The sequence below is a fragment of the Wyeomyia smithii genome, chromosome 1 (assembly GCF_029784165.1).
Source record: "Wyeomyia smithii strain HCP4-BCI-WySm-NY-G18 chromosome 1, ASM2978416v1, whole genome shotgun sequence".
Taxonomy (NCBI): Eukaryota; Metazoa; Arthropoda; class Insecta; order Diptera; family Culicidae; genus Wyeomyia; species Wyeomyia smithii.
The window spans coordinates 158,498,112-158,524,526 of NC_073694.1; the positions used below are offsets into that span (position 1 = coordinate 158,498,112).

General features: G+C 41.0%; 1 protein-coding gene across 2 annotated transcripts in view; it reads left to right on the plus strand.

Annotated features, from left to right (window-relative positions):
- LOC129718032 (dual specificity protein phosphatase 10-like) overlaps positions 1 to 13,588 on the plus strand; it is a 37,391-nt gene extending 23,803 nt beyond the window's left edge. For both annotated transcript variants that reach the window (XM_055668427.1, XM_055668428.1), the window contains exon 4: positions 12,044 to 13,588. In XM_055668427.1, the coding sequence (XP_055524402.1) occupies positions 12,044 to 12,705 (662 nt within the window). In that variant the 3' untranslated portion in view covers positions 12,706 to 13,588. The remainder of the gene's footprint in view (positions 1 to 12,043) is intronic.
- Positions 13,589 to 26,415: the final 12,827 nt, after the last annotated feature.

Below are 26,415 nucleotides of genomic sequence, written 5' to 3' on the forward strand. Positions count from 1 at the left end.
AGGGTTGCACGCACCAGTAATCCTTCCCGTGATGAGCACCGTAAATTCGAGGGTGGATCAAACCAGGCAACATAAATTTTCCTAGCAAAGATAAACAATACAACCTGTGCGCATTTGATCGTTTGCGCGTATATTTGCTCAGCTCTTATCTGCACGGAAACTTTGGCGATGGGCTGTCGTGAAAAGTGGTCCCGACGAGTGTTTTTAGTTTGCATTTCGATCTAACGGACGGGTCGAGTGTTGTGCGGCCCAAGATAACACACCCCCTCGCCATGCCAAGATGTTCTTCATCGAAGCAAATTGAGTCTCACATGAAATGAGAAATCAATTTGGTTTCAAAGGGATTCCCGCACGTGACTGACCGTATTACCGAAAATGATTACACGTGTCGACACTCCCCACAGGGAATGTGCGTCACACGGACATCCGGAGTAGACTGCCAAGAAACCGATAAGCCGATTATGTGTAACGAATTAGTTGACTGTACACATACACACACAATCGATATCGGTTGGTAAAAAGACAAGAAAATGCTCCCTTGGAAGCACACATTTATTCGCCGACTCTCTATTATTGCGCTAAATCACGAACTCCCCAACGAATGACGATATTTTGCAGGTTGCTATTTTTGACTGTCAGTTATAAACCACTGTTTACATTAACGTTAAAACGGCACGGCAGGAAAAGTGCAAACTCTTGGAGGAAATATTTCTTCCAGCTTTGCACGAGAAAGAACTTAAATTTGCGCCGCGAAAGGCATGAGTCATCGAGAATCGATTTTGTTCAAACTCTGTCTTCGCCTACGCCGCGCTGCGTCGCCTCACTTGACGTTTGCGCTTTTGCAGCGCCGCTGCCGTAATACAATGCAAGTGGCAGCGCACCTGTTGGTGGTAAAAATGGTTCGTATCTATTCGTTAATCTCTTTCGTACTGTTTCGCAACCGCATTGTTGCACACGTCGGGGTTTCAACCAGGGATGCCACATATACAGATTTTTCTGTATTTTACAGATTTTTGAACTGAAAAAGCAATACAGAGACTGTATTACAGAATTACAGAATATTGCCAAAAATACAGATTTTACAGATTTTTTTTTTGTTACACCGAAATCAATTTCAAAGGTAGAATTCGATTACCCTGGGGTCGCTTTTTACGCGGTTGGTTGTACCGCATTCAAAAGATTAGATTAGATATATTTATACTGAACTTATTTGATACTGCGTACAAATAATCTTCCGAAACGAGTAAAAATAATCCGCGTTATTGTAAAAATATCCCGTTCAAAGAAACGCATAAAAACAACCCGCGTAGAAAGGGACCCCAGTGTATACGATTTTCAAAGTTTTGTAAGAAAACAACATCAGAATTATCGAGAAGTATCAATGAAGAAGAAATGGAATGTGATTGAACGAAGCGCGAAAATGAACGTTCCGAAATATTTGTCAGGATTTCAATTGGGTTGTTTAGCTATTCACGGATTTCTGATTTTTATATATCAGTTAAAAGACTGTAATTTTCTGAGCAAAACTTGATTCAAAAAAATTATCATTGTCCTTCGATTTTTAAATGAAGATTGAAAACTCACGCTAAATCGCTACAATGACAGTTTGCCCATATACCGTGGAATGGGGTGAAATTGATCAGTGGAGTAAAATTGATCACCTGAAAATTCGTGATAAAAAATACTAATCAAAAGATATTGCTCTTACAACAGTAGGCAATGTTAACGTGTCCTTAAACGCATCTTTCGCATGATTCACATACTTGTCAAAGTTAACCCTTGCACGCCCGGTGCAATTTTTCGTATTTTCGAAAAATTCTAACTTAGTCATAACTCAATCAAATTTGATCAAACTAGTTTCCAAATAACAAAAAAAAATTGAATTTACTTAAAGTAATCCTAGTTGAGGGTTTATTACGTTAAATTTGGAGAAGTGAGTAAAGTTTGATAAAAGCTCAAAAAATGTAATTTTCAACAATGATAATTCCATACCATTAAAAAAATACTGATTAATTCGCAGGAAACAACGGAGATTTTAATTCCAGAGCTAGTTTTTGAGCTTTTGCAACACACCGAATTGAAATCGGTCTAAAGACGATCAAATAGGAGCAAATTTTGCAACAAGCAGCTCGTGAACCAAAATAAACAAATTTTAACCTGAAATATCGTTATTTTCGTTTCCAAACTAGCTGTAAATTATATTTTTCAGCACAGAAATCATCATTTATCTTTAGCATATTGAAAAAAAGCACATTGCCAAAAGAATGTATGGATTTCAATGGTGATCAATTTCACCCCAATATACCTCATAGTACCTTATAGAATAATCAAATTTATTTCATGAAGTAGACGTAGAAATTTCACCAATAGCCATAGAGGTTTACTGGAGCACATACCAGTCCTTGTTTTAAAATTATACTATTTTGGGAAAAATGTACATGAAGCTAGTTAATTGGAAATTGTTATAAAAATTGATCAATTTCACCCCGTTCCATGGTACCAACTGTCATTGTAGCGATTTCGAGCAGATTTCGAGCAGTTTTAATTCGTGATTTAAGAATCGAAGAACGATAGAAAAATTTTTAAAATCACGTTTTGCTTTGAAAATGCAGCTCTTTCAGATTATATAAAAAACTGGTATAGCTAAACAAACCAATTCAAAGTTCGTAAAACAAATTGCAAAGAGGTGCGATTTCACCGATCCTGTTGTAAAAATGGCAGCTTTAAGTAATCTTAAATCGTTCGTGAAATTGGAAAATTTAAACGATTTGATGCGACAATTCCCCAAATTCGTAAGCTAATAATCTCAATTTTTAAAGCTGAAAGCTACGTTCCAGACCAAGGAGGGGATACAAATATTAAATTAACGAAAACTAAACTAACTTCTATCTTCATTACTACATTTACTCCTTAAACTAAAATTAAAAATAGCATGACTTTGCTGAGAGTCGGAAAAAGAAAAGTATTAACGAAAACTTTAAAAAACAAATTTAACTAAAACCTGTATAAACATCACAAAGAGAAGAATGAATTTGTTTAAATATGTTCTGCAAATAAAAATTTTTCCATCCAACATTTTGAGTTTGCTCGATACAGATTTTTAATACAGATTTTTTGGCCCGAAATACAGATATACAGATATTTTCAAAGAAAAATACAGATATAAATGTGGCAACCCTGGTTTCTACCTTGGATGTATGGCTTGCGTGGTGTAGAGCTGTCATGTTTTTTGATAATTCGAGCCCTGCTGGAATCCTTACGAGAACAGTCACGCACCATTTGCCGACTGGTGAAAGAAGTGAGATTTTTTTTATAGTTTATAAACGCCTTTTTTAGCTTTGTTTGGGGACAGAGGGGGAATTCACGATGACGGAGTCCTAGTTTTTCCCGCTTACGACTGCCTCCCATTGTGCGCGTGGGTGATTTCCTTGCAGAAAACGAATAAAGAAATTCATCATCCGCAAATTTGCCGGCATGCTTTCCGTGCCCGCTTCGACGGACAAAACCGTCACAGCCAGAAATGTAGAGCACGGACGGTTCAGATGACCTAATTATGCTAACAATTTGCGTTCCACACGTCAAATAAGACGTCGGCTTTGCAGCGTTGCAACGGGCATTCTGTATTTCGCATAACAAAAAATAAGGAATTACGGAATTGCAAACTCTTCTATCTTATGATTTTAAATTGTTCTAGTCTAGTTTCTGATGCCCTTTATAAGTTGTGAGCAAAACTAAAAGGACACACAAAGGATTTGAAATTCTCAGCTAGGAAACAAAAATTCACCCATTTTTTAATGCTGCAAAATCTGATCCAGCTGCCGTTCCCATTCACCGCCGGAATGGTGGTGACCCGACCTCACGATCACCGAACAAAAAAAACCTGCAACCCTCCGCACAAACTTTGCAAACATTCGAGCCCGTGGTACACAATGTAAAATCCCGCAAAACAACACAAACAACCTAAACCCTTCAAGTTTTTCCTTTGTTGGGAAAACAAAGATCAGCACAAAAAAGGAGGAGTTCTCAATGCAAACGCACAGTACAGATTAGTCCTCGTACGCTGAACGCTACTGCCGCCGTTGATGGTGATGATGATGATGATGGGAAGAACCTGGCCTGAATGGCATTTCCCCTTGGCAGGATGGTCGGTAGAACCAGGATGACTCATCCCGGTTGACAGCGGCTGCCGTAACGTCTTTCCCGTTTTTTACGATGCTGATGCTGCCGAAAACTGTAACTAATGAGGGGATGGAACCCCGAAAGGTACATTACTCTAATAGCTTAGTGATCCGCCCTCGTCTCCAGTGACAGCTTCGGGGGTAGAGTTTAGAATAACAATAAAAATCTCTCCCTTTCGGTTGCTGCTGCTGAGCTGATACTGTCGGATCCGGGTACTCTAATTTCACTGCCGGTCAAAGCACCGGAAAAACTTGCGGATGGCAAAATCATTGCCTCAGGAAGATTCTAGAGGGGGCTAGCTAAGAACCAGTATAATTGGCACATCGTTTCCACGGAATTATTCCACGCAGCTTTCTAGAGAAACCAAAGGTTATCTGGTTTTCTGGTCATTAATTCTGTACTTAATCGCCGTGACGCATGGACCGTGCAATGATAAATGGAACCCATCATGATCACCGTCAACAGTGCTGCTGCGCTAATACGTTAGTTACTGCGAAGTACAACGTTATCTGTTGAATCTTCAGCCTATCGGGGATAAACAATGGCGTCTCTGTTTGCCGGCGTTACCTCAGAATACCAGAATGAACAAACACAGAGAAATGTAATCTTAAAATGACAGAAAAGAGTACAATTTCGTAATAAATTTTGTCGAGTGAATTGCGTAAATAGACACAACTGCTGTGAGATGCATGGCGATAACATGCTTTTGTGTGTCTGCAGATGCTTGCCTGTCAGTGGCAAGATGTCGCAACAATACACCAATAACAATCGAATGTGCTTGACAGCTGGGCCAGCGATGACTAATGCGTTCCCTTCGTTCACCGCTGTGGAGTGTTTATACGCAGCGACGCAACTGCGTGCTTCCGGTAACGACAGCGAGAATACTATAACGGGAGGGTTATAACGTTATTTCTGTTCCTGAAATGAGAAAATCGAAGCAGAACAATTTTATAAGACTACTGGTGGTGCTCAATTACAGAGTGCATGAGTCATAGTTCACGAGGGGCGTCTATTTCGAAGGGGTCACTACCGCAGCACGACAGTAGGTCTTTAGCTCGGTTCGGTGACCTCAACGTGTAGCTTTTTCTCCAAAACTCAACCAACCGAAAATGCTAAAGCAGCATGATGATGAGTCATATCGCAATCGCCACAAACGGGCGAAAAAATGCGCAGAGTGCGCAGTCCAAAAAGCCTCACTAGCATAACAACGATAGATCGGGTCTGGTGGCTCCACAAGATATTCACCACACTTGTGCTCGTTTCTCAACATCATCAAACAGATTGCTGTCGTGTAGTGTTTCGACCGACATGGACGACGACGACGACGACAACGAATCGTGAGCCGAAAGCAACGGCCATTTGAATGACCTTTGCTTGATCGTGACGTCACTGCAAAGGCCGCAGGAAACCACTGTTGGCAATAAATTGTTAGAGCCAACCAACTAACGTACATGTTTCTCAATTCTCTTATTCGTTGCCTTCTCGGAAATAGCCTACGCCGGGAGACCTCCGCTAGCCTGCTGGCGTTTTGTTGCTAATGTTGTTGTTGATACAGCCGTGGCTTTTCGTTTCGGCAGTAGTGGCTTCGGGACCGGTTGCGCAGATCAGGTTTTCTTTTACCACAACACACAGAAATGCGCACCGTTGTCGACAAGGTGGAAAATCTGGTTTTCTGGCAAGTCGCACTGAACTGATATATTGGTACGGTTTTTACTTCAGCGATCTCCTCGTAATACGAAACGAAGAAAGGACAGGAAGAATTTTTCGTCACATGTGCCCTTTTCCTATCAATAAAAATTAACGCAATTACAACACCTTATGCGTTGTAAATTGCGCTCATCAACACTGCCGGCAGAAGTAGAGTGACCCCTCGCCTCAGTATATTAAGTACGGATACGTCCCGAAAAGATTAATGACCATTGTAGTTTCACGCGCCGTGTTCCTACTGTTCGCGGGTGAAGATGACGACAGGATGACGCCGTTCGCAAGTTATCGAATTTCCTATTCGATTTCGCCGTTGATTTAAGAAACGATGATTCTTGAAATGCTCCCTCGGAACACTGCGCCACACAACTGATTTGATTCAATTTTCACCAAACAATGGTGTACACTCATTTTTGACAGGTGACGTTATCATCATACAGTCGATGTCGAAGGGGAAGCAACAGTACCTACTATGATTTTTCCTTCTGTTCTTCCCTGATGGAAAGTGCGTCTGCCGAAATGTGCTTGTAACCACTTCTGCATCTGCTACTAATATAGCAGCATTGTTTAACCTGTTATTCAATAAATGCGGATCCCGCGCAACTTTGGACGCGCGCTCCCTTTGAGCAGTGGTAGAATCGGGAAAAAAACAAGGGGGAATAAATATTATTTTATTAGCTCTTTCACGTTCATGGCGTCAAGTGAGAAGAGCCTGGACAAGGGAAACAGGATACAGCAATGCTTGTAATCATTTCAGGAATGCATTTTATTACACCATACATATGTGAAAATTTACCCTCCTGCTATGGTCTAATAGCAGGCGAGCATGGTTTGATGCATTGAGTTTCCCTTTTCACCGCCACATGGTCGCAAATAGATAGACACTGTTGTACTAGAAGTGCGAATCGGAAGCACTCGGGATGGGATGGGGGACAGAGGGCGGGACAGAGCGTCGCAGCATGCAATGAATGAAAAGTGTTTTCGAAATGAATGAATCATCCGAATTCTGCCGCTGCCAGAAGCAGATGGACGGGAGCTGTAACGGTAGAGTGTGAAGAATGGGCCGTTTCCATGCCCATTCATCGACGGCATTTATCCGGCTCCCAGTGGCAGCCATAAAACACACCTTCCACAATTGTTCCAGACACACACATTGCAGAACCCTCGAGTCCCAGAAGGAACGACAACCGACAAGAGTGCGACTGATGAACATTGATTTTAATTAAATTTTACGACAGTTTCTTCGCAATGGGTGGAAATCGAATTTGGGCCTTTTTTTTCTTCTTTCTCTCTATTACAGGGTGCTAGTGTTGCTTTGGGACGATTAAACGCGTCGTTTGGCAGACAATTAGCGAAATTAAACGATTGGTTCAGGATGCTGGCAATTTCCTGTCGGTGCCGATGGATGTCATGGGTCTAGTTTGACGGGACGCGCACCTCATAACAAATTAACAAAGGAAAAACACGTTCTATTCGTTGGCAGCGGACGCAATTCTACTGCCAATTTTGCCAACCAAACTGAACATCTGATGCGATTATTCTTCTTGTTTGTAAATGTAACTAAACGCAGGCATCAAAATTTCTCCGGGTAAAAATATAATTGAAGTGTCCAGCAATTTACTTCTCCGCTTTTATCTGTAAAACCAACTGAATACTGATTTTAACATAAATTACCGAGTAACGCCAATTAACATTTGCGGTAAAATAATGGACTTTTTTTGGATGATGATAAAAAAATAACTAATAAATACTGGCAAAAAAATTCTACGCCCTTACGAGAGGCCTTCCGGCAGTTAACCGGAACATTCGCATTGTAGACATGTTTTGGTGTTCTTTCTTCGTGTCATTAATCAATTCCTCCTCAGTTTTCGCGATAAAATGGTTGAAGTAGATCTTACGCTTCAGGTTTATCCAGAAATCCTTGATGGGACGCAACTTGGGCACGATGGACGGTTTCGCCAACTCCATCTCCTCCAACTATCGCTTCGAGGAATGGGCCGACGCCACCTCCGGCCAGAACACTGCGTTTTCGGTCTTTTGGTATTTCTTGATAAACGATGCAACTTCCGGCAGGCACTTCGTACTATAAATTTCCCCGTTCACGGCCAGTCCGGGGCGAAAAAGGAGCGGCTTTGACATCCCCTTCTCGCTGATTGTCAGCCACAGCAGCACCTTCTTGGAGAACTTGGTGTGTAAAATGAGCTTCATCTCGGTGCTCACTTCCTTCGTGGAGGAAGTGAAATAAGTGCCCTGCCAATCGTTGCCTTCCAGGCTGAGACAGGCCTCGTCTTCCATCACCACCGCCACTTAATGATTTGCCGGAAAAATCGACTTGACGATCTTATTTAGGCAGTGCCGCTCTGCGTCATAGCCTGCAGCTCCAAGACCAGTGGACCAGTGCCGCTTCCTGACATGTATGTCTATGTTCGCCAGGTACTTTTTCACTGTTCACGGTTACCAACCGACCTCCCGACCAAGCGCACGCAGCGATGTAGCCACTTTTCCCTCCATGTTCCTCTTCAGCATCCTTTGGAGCTTCTTGTCGCTCCTGGTTTCATTTAATGCTCTGATTATTGTCGAATAGTGTCAAGAAGTTGAAGATACCGGAACGGGTGTATTCACTGTCCACGAACTGCCGCACGATGTCCATTTTCGACGCGACGGGGTACCGTTTTTTGAGCGCATGTACTTCTGGACGAATTAGTTTCACTGTTTCGCCATTCGAATTCGACTGTTAGAGCTGTCAAGTTTTTTCTGCTAACTCATGGGATACTATGATTGATGCTGCATAAAGCTTCGTCAGTGTGTGTGAGGGTATGAAAAATCGGCAATTTTAGTCCATTTTTTACAGCAAACGTTAGCGACGTTTGTTGATACTGATGGCTTTGGTGACAACTTCACACTAAAAATAAACAAAAAAACAAACGTTCACCGATCCTTTCTGCATTTAAAGCAGATAATTTTGTAAAAAGTGATGATAATGATCAAGAAATAGTATGTTCAAAATGCAACGTCACTTTTTTAAAGTAATTTAGTTGAATCGGAGTTCAGAAACTCATCCAGTTGTTGATAAATGCATTATTCTGCTCACACCATAAATGAATGTTTTCATAATATTCTAGATAACTTCTTATATTGATTCTGCATCGGATGCCATTTTGTTGTAATTTACTAACATGAACTCATTTATAAATGTTTAATACGGGTGTTTCAAGATCAAAATTGATCCACATCAAAACCTCTAAATTGATTTTATCTGACAGTAGCCTTTCAAGGGAAGAATTTCAAAATTTTAGCCATTGTTTTGTCATCAGGAATGTTTTCAGGATATGACTGAAAAATATATGGGCATCTAGCAGAGAACCCTACAGAATGTCAAAAAATATTGATCTGCTTTTCGGAGCTCTCCAATCGAACAATCCCTAATCCGCAAAATCCCGCATCAAAGCGAGACAAAGCGGAAATCTCAGCAACGAAGGACATCGAAAATCCTCTGCCCTTTGCCGCGCGTGCCCGTCTACCGAAAAAGGATCAAATTTAACATACTAAAAGCCTTCGGGATTCGACTAAAATAGAGAAGTAATAAAAAGCTCATAACGGTCGGCTTGCTTCATCCGAAGGGATTGCCACAGCGGTACGTCGTCCTCCGTACGCACAGCACCTTCGAACTAGAGAAGGAAGCATTTGGGGTGAAAGTATCGCTGATGATTCATACTTTTACCGAGGCTCCTAACTAATGGCACGGTGAAGTTTTGTTAACCAACCCGGATGCCGTGCGATAGAAGCGTGAGATTCATGCTGCTCTACCCGAAGTCGCCAGCTTTAAGTGGTGAATTTATGTATATTAATAGGCCGACTTTTTTTGAAGTGCGCATCGCTTTTCCAACAGGAAGTGAGGTTAAGGCCCTCACCGTGTTTGGAATTGTTTTCTCAGAAATGTTATTTCAAGAGTGTTTTGTTTAAAAATTATCAAAATAAACATGGCCGTTACGTGTTGCACGCAATGCACACCGACGCGAAATCGACATGAAATGGGTTAAATTGTTCCACTAGAGGCAGCGCATATCTGCTAGTCTGTGGTGCGCATAAACACACCAAAATTGATAGACCAATCAACACCAACTGTGCTCGATTTTTTCTCTTCACCGTGTGCTTCTTGCTGTCTACTTAGCTTCGGTTCTATTGTTATTTCAACAGTTGAATGGTTTTAATAACAAAATTGCCACTGCGCGCTCGTACAGTCTGGCTGGCGCAGCGTTCGTTAACTGATGACTCATTCCCTGGTTCGGTTTGTTTAGACGTTTTTGACAATTTGGAGAGGAAACTACGGATAAATCAAACACACCCTCGCTCGCGGCAAAGATATGTAGAAATAAGTCTCGGCGGAAGGATCTGAAAATCACAACGATTTCTGTTTTTATGCAAACTAGAGATTGTATGTTGCGTAGCATTCCGAACATTGCATTTTTTTTTTATAAACATCAAGCGACAGCTTCGGAATTTAAACTTTACTGGTGTATAAGTACTTTAACAGAACTCAACCCAATTATCATTATCATCAATTTTTTATAGCTATGTTCCAATTTTATTTTAAAGCCTAGTGTATTTGAGAGAAACTCAGAGAGACTCCCTCTGAGTATTGCTAGTGTTTTTATAGCATTCTTCCAGTTTGTTCCAAAATTTTATTGGCAACCCTGGTGCTGTCATCAATCAATTTCCGATGCCTGGTTGAGTGCGTTTTAATTATCTGCCTAGCCCTTACAAGCGATTATTGCGTGTTTGATTGAAAATCTATCCCTTTTTTCTGATGCGCCATCCGCAGAGCATCAGCATCAAAACTAATCATAACGGTTTCACGCGTGGGATAAAAAAATATGGTCGGAAATTTGATCCGCACGGTTGGGAAACCGGCAAACGCTGGCTGGAAATCTCTTCCATTTCTTTATACACCACACGCTGTGTGAGTGGTATCCATTACACATCCGTTGGCTATTAGGGACACGAAAAAAGGACGATTCGTGACGACAGGAAAAAGAAAAAAAACGAAAACATAAATCCTGACGGGATGAATCATCCTTCGGAAGAGAAGCCTGATTCACTGAGAGTGACATACGCAGATGATGAAACGTCAAGGGCGGGCGAGCGAAATGTCGTCACGTGCCACACGCCGAGTTCAAACAAATTAAAACCGATCTCCTCGCGGTATACACATAAACATAACTCTCCGTTGAGGTCAGCCAAGGCACTAAGTTTGGAATTCTTGACCGAACCATACCGGACAGTGACATCATTGATTGCCGAATCATCGAATTGCCGAACGATTAATCATAGCCACTCTCTTCTCATTCCACCCGGTTGGATCTTATGAATTTTGTGCTCAAATATTGACAATGGCTATTGTGTCTCTCGTGGCATACAACCTCAAAGTTGAAATCGATCAAGCAAATCACCGCCGTCCTTCAGTCTCGCGACTTCTGCCGAAGAAATTCAACTGAGCTCACGGAAACGCGACTCTACCGCGCGAATCGTTCAAGCGTCGAGGAAAAATAAAACTAGCTCGAATCGCACACGCCAAATAAGTGCCTCTTGCGATGAATCATACTTGCACTTCTTTCTGTACGGTAGGTACAGCACGGTTTTTGGTTGCCCTCGATTTGTTGTTTTGCTTTCTTTTTTTTTCCTCCCCACACTAAGTATTCAGCTGTTAGCGTGGGGCGTGCTATTTAAGTGTTCATAGCTAAAATTAAAGTGTATCTTCTACAATTGTTTATAATGCCAATGAACACGTTGTACGTTACGTTGACACACGCCAAACATGTTTCACCTAACAGAGGACGTTTCTGTTGGCGTAATTTAGACTGTGGTATCGTTCCTTCCACAGAAACGGTACCTTCATCGATTAGCTTTTGTTCTAAATATACACATCTGCAAGGGTATTCAATACAATACAAAAAAGGAAATCTTTCTGCTAGTCACAAGTCTCCTCACCCACAAGGCTTCCTTAACACTTCCTGAATCTAGCTGTACATTAGATAAGATAAATTGTCTGCATTCCGTATTTCAGTGTTACCAGGTGCTCCTCCAGCCTAGCTTCTAGTCATCCAACACGATTTCTTATCAAACAACTAAAAGTATTCTCTTTTGTTTTGTGCCTTTACAGAGGATGCCCGCGAGAAGGGCTCCACCGTGCTGCTGCATTGCCAGGCCGGAATTAGCCGCAGTGCCACGATCGCGATTGCGTATGTTATGCGCTACAAAGCCGTTTCCCTGCTGGAGGCTTACCAGATGGTAAAGCTGGCCCGGCCCATTATTTCTCCGAATCTGAATTTCATGGGTCAACTGTTGGAACTAGAGCAGGCGTTGATCGCCGACGGGAAGCTCGAGCCACCCCCACCGTCGCCGATAGTGCCGCCCAGTCAACCACCCTTTTTCCTCATCAACAACTGTAGCAAGTTTAGTCAACACGACGAGGAAATGGACGAGGACGACGACAACAAAAACAACAACCGGGACAGCGGTTGCAGTACCGCCAGCAGTAGCAGCACAAGCACCAGCTCTACCAGAAGTAGCATCGGCCACGGTCTCAACGGTCGGTGTCCGCCGCGATTGATGCTAAGACTGCCGACTTCGCCACCGTCATCTCCTTCGTCACTTTCCTCGCCCTCATCACTGTCATCATCTTCCTCAACGCCCTCGCCCACCCAGTCACTGGCTCCTATCCCAGCGACGCCCGTTAGCACAATCGCTCCCAGCTCGTTTCCCGCCTGCAGCACAAGCAGTAGTTCCGGCATGCGGCCAGCAGCATCCAGTTCGCGCTCATGATCAGATATAAGCTTGCTAGAGTTAATTTTTTCGTCCCTCTATTATGTATTCTTAAATTTTGTGTGATAAACAACAACTATTTTTAATGTCAGAGCTAATTTATGCAATTTTATATGAGCGCTTTGTAAATAGTAGTCTATATGATTTTTCTCCATTGGGCCTAGCTTATACCTCGCGGCAAAATGGAAAATCCATACAAAAAACGCATTTTTTGCTAACTGGGAAATTCTAAATCAGCAAACTTTTTCTTCGTGAACTCCAATCAACTTGATAGGTGTAGAAAAATCGTTAATTAAACTTTGTTTCGCAAAGCAAAAGCAAAAAAGCATACTGAATTCAGAATAGGTTAATGCAGGAGTGACTTTATAGTAAAAAAGAGAACAAAAAATCATTAATCAAGAAGGTCTAGTTCCCTCGTATCAGATTTATCATTTCTAAAAGGTATAAGCCTAGCGCCTCAGTTGAAACATTGCATTGGAATATTTCCTTTCATGAAAGGTAAATATGGATGTTTTTGTAATGAGATAAGCGAATCCTCCATATCAATTGTTTCAAAAAAAAAACATATTTGTTAAAAAAAACAAGAGTCTAAAACTGGTGATGCATTTAGCACCATCACCTCTCCCGATCGTCAGCACCAACAAATCAAGCTTGCTGCTGCCGCGCTACCAGAGCAACTCATTGCCGCCATATTTGTTTTTCACCTTTCAAACAAACAATAAAAATATAAAGAAGCAAACTCTAGTCTCATTTAACGTTTAAGTTACTGTTTAATGTATGCCAATATTTGTTTGTACTGAGGAATCATAGTTTCACCAGCAAGCTAAGAAAAAAAAAACAAATAAAAATCAGTTTATTTCAATCAATGTCAACACACATTCAACCCGGTTGTTGTTTCCAATATCCTAATTCTTAACGAAATTCTTTATCTTTCCTAGACTTATCCCACACATATCGACTGGTGCCCAGAAAATTAGTTGGTTAAAAAAAATGTTTCGAGCTCCCAACACATAACATGCACCGTTATCCAACAACAATTAAAGGCTGTGCTAAAGTTGAACCATTCGAAAGTTTAACAACCTGCACTGATTGTACATTGAGCACTTGCGCACTTTTTATATGTAGCTGTAATGAGAACAATAATTGTACTTCCAAAAACTGCAGTTCGGAAATTTGGGCAGAATACTTGCGTTGCTTTTTTGTCAGTATCTCAATGCTCAAACTAATAAGTTGATTGCTTTCTCCGGTGTTGTGATTAAAAAGACCATTTTGTTTGTCTTGGTCCTGGAAATTTACTGTTATTCACCCACACCCAATAACGAAGCTTTCATCAGTGTAGAAGTGATCAAGCACTTCGTTACACCACGCACGTGCTGCGTAGAACTTGAATCGCAGAAACAACAGCCTACTAAAAAGGAAATAGTTCGGCGATAACCATTGAGTATGAAAAAGGTATATTAATTCTGCAACAAACGTTCGATTCCTTTAGTTTACTTTTAAATTATTCTACTCTAGATATGAATTAAGTAAAGTCGACACATTTAGAAATACAACAAAAAAATTACAAAAAAAAAGAGTTGTCTTTAATCCGAAAAGGAACGATATCGGAACGATAAATTTCGACGAGTTTTTTTTCACGCGGGTCACTTTTCTCCATTACTCAGAAACGATACAGGATATCGACCTCATTTCAATCACGTAGGTATCCGCTTTAGGGTTTTCAATGAAATCACATTTTTGGTGTGAATAGTGTAAATTTAAAATATTACATTTTGGTCTCTAGAGATTCAAACGTTTTAGGGCAGTTATCGTCCTTATATTTTCAACTCAGAAAAAAACTTTATTACGAGGACCCATACAAATTTGGAACGCGTAAGAAAAGACCTTAGTTTAAATGGGTTAAGTTGTAGTGTTAAGTGGGTTAAGTTAAGTAGTGTCTGAGCCGCTCACTACCATCATGTCGCTCCGCGCACGCGCAAAACGAGGGCATACGAAGAAGTCATGCTCAGCAGTCTCTTCCGCATCTACGCACTCGAGGCACATGGGGGACCCCACATGCCCGAACCTGAGTAGATACTGCTTGAAGCAACCATGACCTGAAAGGATCTGTGTCAGATGGAAGTAAACTTCTCCATGGCGCCTCCCAACCCATCCGGATACCGCCGGAATAAGTCGGTGCGTCCATCTACCTTTCGTGGAATTGGACCATTCCTAGTGCCATCTGATCATCGATAATGATCTGCTGGTACCTCGTATGCCTCTTGTGTCACGTTGCTCGAAGCATTATACGTCCTCCCTAGTGGGTGCAGACTGCGTCGTATGATACCGCCTGTTGCTCTGATTTGCGGTTATTCATAACCGTGACCTCCGTCTTATGGTGCGCTAACTCCTGTTTCCTGGAGTGCACCGTATACAGTGCACTTCCGTCAACTCGACCTCCTTGATCAACTCGCCCTAAACCTCTAGCGTTATGTCGTCTACAAAGCCAACGATCACAACTCCTACAGGGAACTTGAGTTTCAACACTCCGTTATACATGATATTCCACAACATCGGTCTCAGGATAGAACCTAGCGACCTCCTGACCCTCGTCGTGTTGTAAACAAGTACTCGGTTCTGAAAGTAATTTTCCAGAATCTTGTACAGCGACACCGGTACATGAATGTCCTTGAGCGCAAGCGCTATGGAGTCCCAACTGGCGCTATTGAAGGCATTCTTCACGTCAAGTGTGACGTGATGCCTTATTTATTGCGCTAAAGTGCTGCCTCCGCCGTCTTGGTGACGAAGGGCATTCAGTGGAGACCTGCCCTTCTGAAAACCGAACTAGTTACTTGCCAGACCGTTTAAACCCTCCGTGTACCTCACCAGTTTGTTGAGAATGGCGGTTTCCCAGCTTCCTGCAGTAAGACCAAACCAGCCCGATTACCAGGTTAGGGATTCCATCCGGTCCCGGTGCTTTGCTAACCTTTAGGGAGTTGGCGATCACTATGAGTTCCTCATTCGTAACCCTAACCTCTCCCTCGATCTCGACACGGCTGTCGTCGCTCACGGATTGGATGTTCGGCAGGTTGGCTGACCATCCCTGGTCTGTGTCTAAGGTACTGGAACCTCGGACGTGAGACTCGACTGCCGGAGGCCAATGACTAGGCTCGTGGCATGGAAAGTCCCCCGATGATACGCTCCAGCATCGCTGGTGATTGCTCTGCAGGCACCAGCGCGCCTTTGGTCTTGGACATTATGATCTTATAGGCGTTACCCCACGGGTTCGTATTGGCTTTCGCACATAGCCTATCGAAGCAGGCCCTCTTGCTTGCCTTAAACGCACTCTTTAGCGTCGATCTTGCAAAACCAAATGCTGTGCGGCGCTCAATCCTCTGCTTGTCTGTTTGCGCAAGCTGCATCCTCCGTCTTTTACGAAGGCACGTACTCAGGTGGTCCTCTATCGCATCAGTCCACCAGTTGGCCGGTGGCTTCCCATTCCTAGGTTGACGAGTCCTGGGCATAGTGGCGTCGCACGCCCGCGATAGTATGGCAACTAGTTGCCCAGTAGTCGGGCGGAGCCATTGCCTTCCCGAATATCTCATTGCCTTTCCGAATATCTCGACATCAAAATGCGATGTCTTTCAGCCGCGGGTGGTATGAGTGTTGGCTCTACCCGTCGTTAGCCGCCTCGCGTTGTTTTCTACACTATAGCAAACCGACTGGTGGTCGCTATTGGTGTAGCCATCGTCTACCCTTCAGTTCGTGTTCAGTCCTGGACTGGAAAACCTCACATCAATTATCGACTCCGCACCATTTCTGCTAGGGAGTTGCCCACTCAACAGCACATACGTTAAAGTCCCCCGTGCCGTACCACGGCTTAGCGTCAATTTCTGTTTCAGGCTTACAAAATAGCTTAAATTTTGAAAAATCATTAGAAAACATTCTAGTGCTAGTAGAAATCTATAGACAAACACAGTAGCATACACAAAAGCAGTTAATATGGCAACTCTTTCGCTAACATTTTATTTTGAACTATGAGCCAGCTTTAAGCCACATTTGCAGTTCCTCTACTGATACCGTGACAATGCCTGTGCTCCCACCGCTACAAACTTCAAATCGACCCCAGTCACAGGTGTTGAAGCGCAATGGTCGGGAGCACAAATTTCAGGCAAGTACAATGACTTTGTTATATCATGTGTGTCCCGTTCTAATTTTTACCAGCATTTTGCATCCGATGACATCGTTCCAATACATCTCAATGGGGTAACGGGTGAAGCAATCGCTGAGGCAAGAGGTTCATCCCTGGTTCCTGAGACGTCGAATCAGTTCAGTGGTGGGGCATCGAGTAAACTTCCTAAGGGTAGGAAGATGATTCGTTGCAAGTGGATTTACAAAACAAAGTTGGACAGTAGCTGAAACCTCGAGCGGTACGAGGCACACCTCGTCATTAAAGGTTTTTCACAGCGAAAGGGAGTAAATTATGACGAACATGCTCCCCGCTGGTTCGTCACAGTTCGCTGCGATATTCATTCACATTGGCGGCGAAATACGATCTGGATGTACAACAGATGGACGCTATGACCGCCTTCCTCCAAAGTGACTTAACGGAGGAAATATTCATGGAGCAACCCCCGCTATTCGAACACGATCAAGATACAACACTGGTGTGCCGACTAAACAAGACGATGTACGGTCTAAAGCAGTCAAGCCACGTCTGGAACAGAAAGCTGGACCAGCTATTAAATGAGTTTGGGTTAACTCAGGCGAAGTATGACCCCTGCGTTTATTATCGCATCCAAGCCAGCAGCATGATCTTCTTGGCTATTTATGTCGACGATGCCTGAAGGATCTGGGCTCCGCGACGAACTGTCTGGGGATCAGAATCACTCGTATCAAAGATGCCATATCATTAGATCAAGAAGCCTACGTCGAAGCAATATTGACAAAATTTAACATGGCAAAATCTAAGCCAGGAAATGTGCCGATGACTGACAGACCTTACAAGGACATGTCACCGAAAGACGAGCAAGAAGCAGGACAGATGGTCAATACTCCGTACCAGGAAACCGTTGGAAGCCCGATGTGTCTCATTCAGTGCACTCGACCGTCAATCATCTTAGCCGTTGACACTGACCTTGGACCGAAACATTGGAGTGCTGTAAAACTGCACACTTATTCTCGTTTTAATTGTTCAGTAATTTTTATTACGTTCATGCTCAGTAAATTTGAAAAAATACTGATCATTTTGTAATTTTCTCAAAAATAACTGATGTCGGTTGAAGTTTTTACCGAATTACCGCAAAAGGTATTGACGAGCTCAGCAAAAAACATTACTGACCTTTTCTGTAAACTAAAGTATGTTCTGCACTTTCATAAAGTTCAGTAAATATTTGACGATGTGTCAGCATCTTCCTAGGTGTTGCTGAAAACTCTTCAATTGTTTAACTGAACTCTTGTTGTTTTTTACTATACTGTTCGGCAATTTTTCTGCATCTGTCAAAACGAAACATCAAATGTCCGCCATTTTCAAATATTCAGAGTTCCGAAGCTGAGTTTTTAAGTGTTTCGCGTGTGATTTTAAAAAAAATGGATATCTTACTTTCAAATCTACAAGAAAACGACGTGGAGGTACACGATCTATTCAGTCAGCATATGGAAATTTTTCCACCACAGGAGAGCAGTCTACTAGAAGCCTGCAACAAAAAGCCTGTATTCATCATAATATTAAACGTATCAAGTTTTTACTCGAATGTGCTGGGAACACCAGTATAATCGATCTAAATAATCCGAAATTCCTTTCTAAAATTATTCAACAGTTGCAATAGCAACTTTCACAATGGTTCATATTTCTCTCGTAACCTAAAAAAACTTTACGTTTACAGAATGCTCGGTAATTTGTGACGAATCGACAGCTTTGTAAATATACAGAACGCTCGGTAGTTCGTGACGAATAGTCAGCTTTGTAAATACCGAATCATGCAGCAATTTTTGATGAACGCTTCGTAAATTTTTACTGAGCTATCTTCTATGTTTGACGTTTCAGCGAGAATGAAAAATTACCGAGCACTCGTCAAGCAAATAAATTGCTGAAAAGATTGCTGATGCTCGGAGCTCGGTAAAAGAAACTAAGTGTGTGTGTTCCGCTATCTACGTGGCACATAGAAGATGAAGTTAAGTTATAGCGACGCTGACTGGGCAGCCGACAGGGATGACCGGAAGTCAACAACCGGCTGCATCTTAATTCTACAGGAAACAGCAATCTCTTGGTGTTGCAAACGCCAATCACCGATCGCTTTGTCAACCTGCGAGGCAGAATATATGGCGCCTTCAGCTGCTGTGCAAAAAGCGTCGTGGTGGAAAGGACTGACTGCGGGATTTGAAAAGTGCGGTCCTATTACCATCAAATGCGGCAACCAGAGCACGATCGCCATGGCAAAGAACGGCGGTTACAATCCGCGGATCAAGCATATCGACTTTCGTCATCACTTCATACGAGATGCCTTGGAGCGGTATCAACCAAAAAATCAGCTGATATTAAATTTCGGAACATACTTCACTTATGAATCCTAGCTCATTAGTGTTACCTGTTTTAACAAACTTTGTTTTAGTGGAAAAATAGATGAAATAACATTAAAAATCGGCTTACAACTTGAATAAAAGTTCGGGGCAGAAGGAAATTTTTTTTTACCACCAAAAATAAAACTTGTATTAGTTGATTCGACCCTAATACTGGCGCAGATAGTAAGGTCTATACTTTCTAAATGATGATTTTTGAAAAAAAAATTGCAGGTCTGATACCGATACTATCGAAACATCGATAATCGATACTCCTTCCGCCGATACTTCTATACCTGCTATCGAAGTTCATTAAAGTATCGCGATACCAAAGTATCGATACTTTCGTCAGTACCGCCCATCCCTACCTTGGAGAAAGGAGTCGACTCGATCAACTATTTTGATTCTGATAATCAACTATGTTGATTCTGATAATCAACTAGCCGATGGGTTTCACAAAACCGCTAAAACGCGTAAAATTGGGCAATATCGTGCAGCCATAGGTGTGCTAGCTTAAGGAGGAGTGTTAGGATTACGTAGGGTAAGCCATGACCAGTGGCGTAGCGTGACCGGGTGACACTCGGGACGGAAAATTTGGGTGTCACCCCTTTCCCCCTGGGTGTCACCCCCACCAGGTTTCAATGAAACCATTTTGTTATCAAAAATTGTGAGAGTTAGCAAGTTTGTTTTCATTTGCACTTAATTTACCGATTTTTGAAAAATTGGCTTATTAGGAGCAAATTTATATGTTTCTCAAGGGTTTTGCCGCGGCCTCCACCTGATTGATAGTTAATCTCACGGATATCACCCAAAAATTTACCCGAAAAATCCAGCGCATCCAAAAGTCTGCAAAACTCTGCACACATTTTGATAAAATCTGTGCAAATATAAGGAAGCTCTAACAAACATCTACAGAAATGATGGAAAACCTGCAAGTATCTGCAAATCAAGAAAAATCTGCACAAGGGCTCTAAAAATCTGCGTTTTGCAGACAAATCTGTAATCTAATATCCCTGATTGTATCCAAAATTCGACCATTTGAAACTAGAGGTACTCAGAGAGAGAGAGAGAGAGAGAGAGAGAGAGAGAGAGAGATAAGCGATGAAAAAAACGTTGACCAATCACTGTGATAAAGCAATTTTGTAGCATTCTCAAGTAATTGTTTAGCAACAGAACAAGAAAAACGTGTGAAAAAATAGCCTAGGGATACCAACCGTCCTGACATAGCAGGACATGTCCTGATTTTGAGACCCGTTTGGAGCGTCCTGATTTATTTTTCATATTTTAGCATTTGTCCTGATTTTTCTGAATGATGCCGGATATTCAGAAATGTTGAAGATTTTTTAGTACTTTTTCTTGACCCCGGAAAGAGAAGGACTCATTTCAAACAATGTTTTTCCTTGGTTGAATCTTGACGAGAGAAGTTGTCTAGTCGTTGAAACCGTTAAACATTTGACAATTGTTAAGTATAATTTCAAACATTTTACGTTTGCTACATTTTTGGGTATCTATTAACGCCTAAGGAATCAAAGCAAAAATGAATCGTCCGAGAAATACGTTAAATAAATAAATGAGTGTTTTGGCGTATGTTGCAGAGCAAATCTCAGATTACATGTTTTATTTAATGATATCTCAAAAAAAAAGCTTAGATCAAATTTGTGCCGGAAAAAAAAGTTGTTCTGATTTTTAACTCCGACCAAATGGTAACCCTAAAATAGCCTTTCTTCAAATATCTTAAAATAACAATATAGTTCACTCTCGAATTTCCCATATATTCCCGTGAAGACAGACAGGGAACACCCCCTCTTGTGGTGAAAAAGGTAACTAAACTCATTGTACAGTGGTACAATAAGGCAATTTAGGACATAAGCTTTTCGTTGCGATTCTGGTTTGCGGTTTAAAGCCATAGTTTTTGTAAAAAGTTGTTTCTTATACATAGTCCTCTATTTATGTGCGAATGAAAATTAGTGTGGTCCTAAAATCAACGAAATAAAAACAAACTAACTTGTTTTCATTTAGATAAATAATTGTAAACATTCTTTGGCAAACTTGTAGACCAACTAATTCTAAGTAACTTTGTAAACAAACTTTTTTGTAGATATGAAATGTGGTTTCCAAAAACAGTCTTTTAGCTCTATATTTTCAATTCAAATTTAAAAACAAAGTTTTCTTCGGTAACTTCAATCAAAAATACGCCAATTTTGACGAAAAAACATCAGCGTTGTTAAACTCGCTCGCAAAAAGCATGCGATACTCCAAGTGGCGTTCTCGCCGCTACCAAAATCTCACACTAGAGATACTCCTGTCGCACTGTTTCTCGTTCTCTTTTACTTTTTTCATTTCACACTACTGAGCGTTGCTGCTTGCGAGTTTTCTCGCACACACTCTCGCTCGTGTACTTTCCCACTCGCGTGTACCTCCCTTTCTCGCGAGCACAACCAGCGGAGGTGATTGTCAAGACCGTCAAGACGCATTATGACGATACGGAGTGACAAGGCACGACGAAGCGGAGTGGCAAAAAGAATATTTCGACGAGTAGGCAGGGATGCCACATATACAGATTTATCAGTACTTATACAGATTTTTTGTGTGTTTTTCATACAGATATCTGTATATACAAATTACAGATTTTCTAGAAATAGTACAGAACTATACAGTTTTATTTTTGGTTTCATGAGGTCGCGAAATAAACTTTTCGATATAGGTAGTTGAAAATCGAAAATGAACTCAAATGCTATTGAGCGTGTTGGAGTTTTCATTATATTTATATGTTACGCGTAAACGTGTGCATAAATGAGTCAATGAACAAACTATATTGCGTATTTTTTCTTCTAAGGGATATGTTCAGTGAATATGCAGATTTTTATACAGATTGAAATATCACTAAGGTGATTTCCTGAGATTCGAAATACAGATAAAAATGTGGCATCACTGCGAGTAGGTATTCCGATACCCTACACGTTCAAGCATGCGATTTATCACCCCACTTTCGGCTGTCGGTGCACGATGCAAAACTGCTTGGCATCAGTTCAGCGATTGACAAACCGCATGCGTGAGTCGGTGAACGAAGCATTTTCGTTTTCGGGCACATTTTTTCAAGCACTCCTTGTCAAGTACTCTTATTCGAGTACTCGCGTACTCGGCGTGAGTAAAAAGATAGAAGAGAATTTGCGAGCGGTTGTATGCTGGCTGCTGCTCTGGCAAGTGCGTGAATAATAAAGAGTGTCTCGAAGGTGTGTGTGCGAACGACTGGAGAAGCGTAGTACACATCTCATTCTCAAGCAGAAAGGAGTGGCTATGTTATGCTTCTCGCTCGTTTAGCAACGCTGAAAAACATTGTCGATACAGTAACTGTTCGCTAATTGGGTGCTGTTTAACTGGGCTGCTTTTTAACTGGGCGTTCGCTAACTGGGCTATAGCCCAGCTAAAAAGCAGATGAACGTCAAACATCAGCGTTTGGCATATTGCTGTCAGAACGAGATAGGGGCACATGAATAGTGAATTGAGATTGATTTTTTCAGTCCAATGGATTTCGGTTGTCATCACACATGCGATCCGCTAGATCGCATATCTATTCGTTTCCAGGTCAAATAAATGTTTTATGAAAAGAATATGTTTCCAGGCAACGGTTAGTGCATGTAAAGCACACGCAAGGCTAATAATTTATTTTTTCTCATTATCTGTTCATCAATCAGGATTTTTAGTGTATTTGTTTAAAACATTTTCCAATTTTCGCTGAGAGTTTTGCCTAGCGCCATTACATCGAAATCCTCCTCGATATTTGACGACATTTGAAATGTCAGCCCAGTTAGCGAGCGACATTCGTTAACTGGGCTAGGCCTTCGGCTGAAGTTAACGAATGAACAGTGTATATTGTACAGATGAAGAGTTTTCACTATTTCTATTTGAAAAATAGGTTTTTTGATTTATTGATGTCTCCGTTTAGGGCAAATATAAATGATATTAAAAAAATTTTAATTTTATAAAAATATTAAATTAATATTAAAATAAATTTTATAAAATTTTATAAAATTTTATGAAAAATTTTATTCTAAAACCACAAAATCGCATCGAAAAACTCATGTCCGCCTACATTGCCTTACTGTACCACTGTGCATTGTTGTTAAATTTCTGTGAGCGTGTGGCATTCACACACGAAACTGAATTTACTCAATTTTAGATTTAGTTGACTCAATTTCATACTTTCACAGAAAAAATATGTTGCAGATTTCGTGCGTATATTGTTTGTATTTAAAACTAACACCATTCCGGGAGTTAAAAATTGATAATATAATAGATGTAGCTTATCGAGGCACGAAGAAGAAATATTCAAATAATCAGGCCACGACGTGTAAATGGTAAAGTAATCCCAAGTTGCTATATACGTCGTTCCGTGTGTAACTTCACTAGCTCAGATCCATCACGGGAAGCCACTACGAAATGTGCGGCCGTCAAGCTCAAGCTCAATAGTCAGGCCACGACGAGTACAATTGAATGAATATTTCAATTACCTCGTGAAAAAGATAAAAGGAGAAACCGCACAATGGTTGTCAATAGTCGTATATGGTTGTTGTGCAACTTTTAGCTTAGATAACACTTGAATGTTCTATCAATTTAACAATTTAAGTATGGATACAAGTATGGATTTAATGTTTAGTTTTCTTCGTTTTGAAAGTATTTTTTTGTTTTTTTGTTCCTCCGAATTTTTTGCTCTCAAGTTCTAAGCTTAGTATTCATCACTTGCAGCTTTGCTTTAACCAGCATATTTATGTATTTACTATCTGACCCGGCAAACTTCGTCCCGCCTATTTTTGTGTTTGATTTAAAAATTTTCAACATTCCAAATTCATTGATTTCTTGCGATTTGTTTATATCGTTTGAAATTATTAGTTTTATCGGAATGACAACATCCTCGACTTTTGCCTTTAGTACATCACCTCTATTCCGAAAACACTCATATTGGGTGTTATTCAGTTATTTTCGTTGTTTTCCAAAAACTGAAAGTGGTCATCTTCGCATTCAAGATGGTGTCCAGGGTCAATGCTTGGCTTCTATACATTATTTCGATTACGGAAATATTCATATGCAGTAGTATTCTGCTGTTTCCCAGAAGTTACCATCTTACAATTCAAAATGGTGTCTGAGGTCAATTTTTAGCTCCATGCATCATTCTGGTTAAAGAAACACTCATATTGGGTGGTATTTGGTCCCTTTAGGCTATTTTCCAGAAACCGGAAGTCACCACCCTGGATTTTAAAATGGCATTTAGAGACAATTTCTGGCCCATAAGCGTCAATCTGGTTTAAGAAACACCAATAATTGGTGTTATTTAGTCATTTTCGGCAGTTTTACAGAAACCGGAAGTCACCATCTTAGAATTCAAAATGGTGTCTGTGGTCGATTCTAGCTCCTGTGTAACATTCTGGTATCGAAGCATCTCATATTGGATGGAAATCGACCGGTTGAAGAAATACCCATATTGGGTGGTATTTGGTCATTTTCGGCAGTTTCCCATTCACCGGAAGTCGTCATTTTACAATTCATAATGTTATCTGAGGTCGATTTGTAACTTCAGTACATCATAACAATCACGGAAATACCCATAATGAGTGTTATTTGGCCTTTTGCCACTGTTGTTTAGGAACCGGAAGTCGCCATATTGGATTTCAAAATGGCATTTGGAGACAATTTCTGGTCTCTGAGCAACATTCTGGTTAAAGAAACGCCCATATTTGGTTGTTTTTGAGTCATTTTCGGTAGTTTTGGCTGGCTTCAGTGCATCATCACGATTTCGGAAATACCCATATTGGGTGGTGTTTGGTCATATCTCGCTGTTTCTCACAACCGGAAGTCGCCATCTTGGATTTCAAAATGGTATTCAGAGACAATTTCTGGCCGCTGAGCGTCATTCTAGTTAAAGAAACATCCATATTAGGTGGTATTTGATCGTTTTCGTTTTTTTTCCAATCACTGGAAGTCGCCATCTTACAATTCAAAATGTAGTCTGAGGTCGATTTGTGGCTTCAGTGCATCATAACAATCGCGGAAATACCCATATTTGGTCATTTGTCGCTATTTTGCAGAAACCGGAAGTCGCCATCTTGGATTTCAAACTGGCATTTGGAGACAATTTCTGGCCTCTGAACGTCATTCTGGTTAAAAAAATAACCCATATTAGGTGGTATTTGGTCATTTTCAGCAGTTTTCCAGTCACCGGAAGTCACCATTTTACAACTCAAAATATTGTCGAAGGTCGACAAACGTACAAACCGTGGAACACCACCCATGGATTGCCTCATACATAGGCGAACTTTATTATTATAAAATATTCGGCCGAGTCCACTTCACAATAAAATGTGCATTTTTTTCAGTATAACCATTAGGGTAATATTGTTGTCAAAAGTTACTCTTTTCGCATGTCGTGTAGAACAAAATCAGAAGTGGCGCACCTAGCGGTCGAAAAGGTAACTAACGCTTCTGTCATTTTCAATTTGTCTTCATAATATCACGTAAGTGAACTATATTGGTATTTAATATATTTGCTTTCTTGTACCGTGATTGCAATACCTCTCATTGTGTTACCTTTCTTGTTCGTTTAGCTCGGATTTTGACATGTTCATTTGGCTCGCAACATTCTCTTCGCATATCCAGGGAAACCAGCAGCCGAATTCCGAGAACACGTTTCTTTGAAGAAAAGAAAATTTCATCATTGAAAGTAGGTATATGAAGAAATTTTCCTCACTTCGAAAAAATGTGTGTTTGGAATTCGGCCGCTATATGCAGATTTGTCTGCAAAACGCAGATTCTTTGAGTCCGTGTGCAGATTTTTGTTGATTCGTAGATATTTGCAGATTTTTAATAGTTTCTGCAGATTTTTGTCAGAGTCTCCTTATATTTACGCAGACTTTCTCAAAATGTGTGCAGATTTTCGAAATTATTATTTTAAATCGCATGAGCGAAATTATTTTAAATCACGGATGGTTTTTTTTTTCAGATTTCAAACAGATTTTTCCAGGTTTTTGTGCAGTTGCAGACATTTTTCAAAAACATCTGGCATCTCTGCGCATATCTCTCCCTCTGAAGATTGCATTTGAAACCAGGGCTGCCAAGTATACAGATTTTTCTGTATTATACAGATTTTTTGACCACGATACAGAAATGATACAAAATACA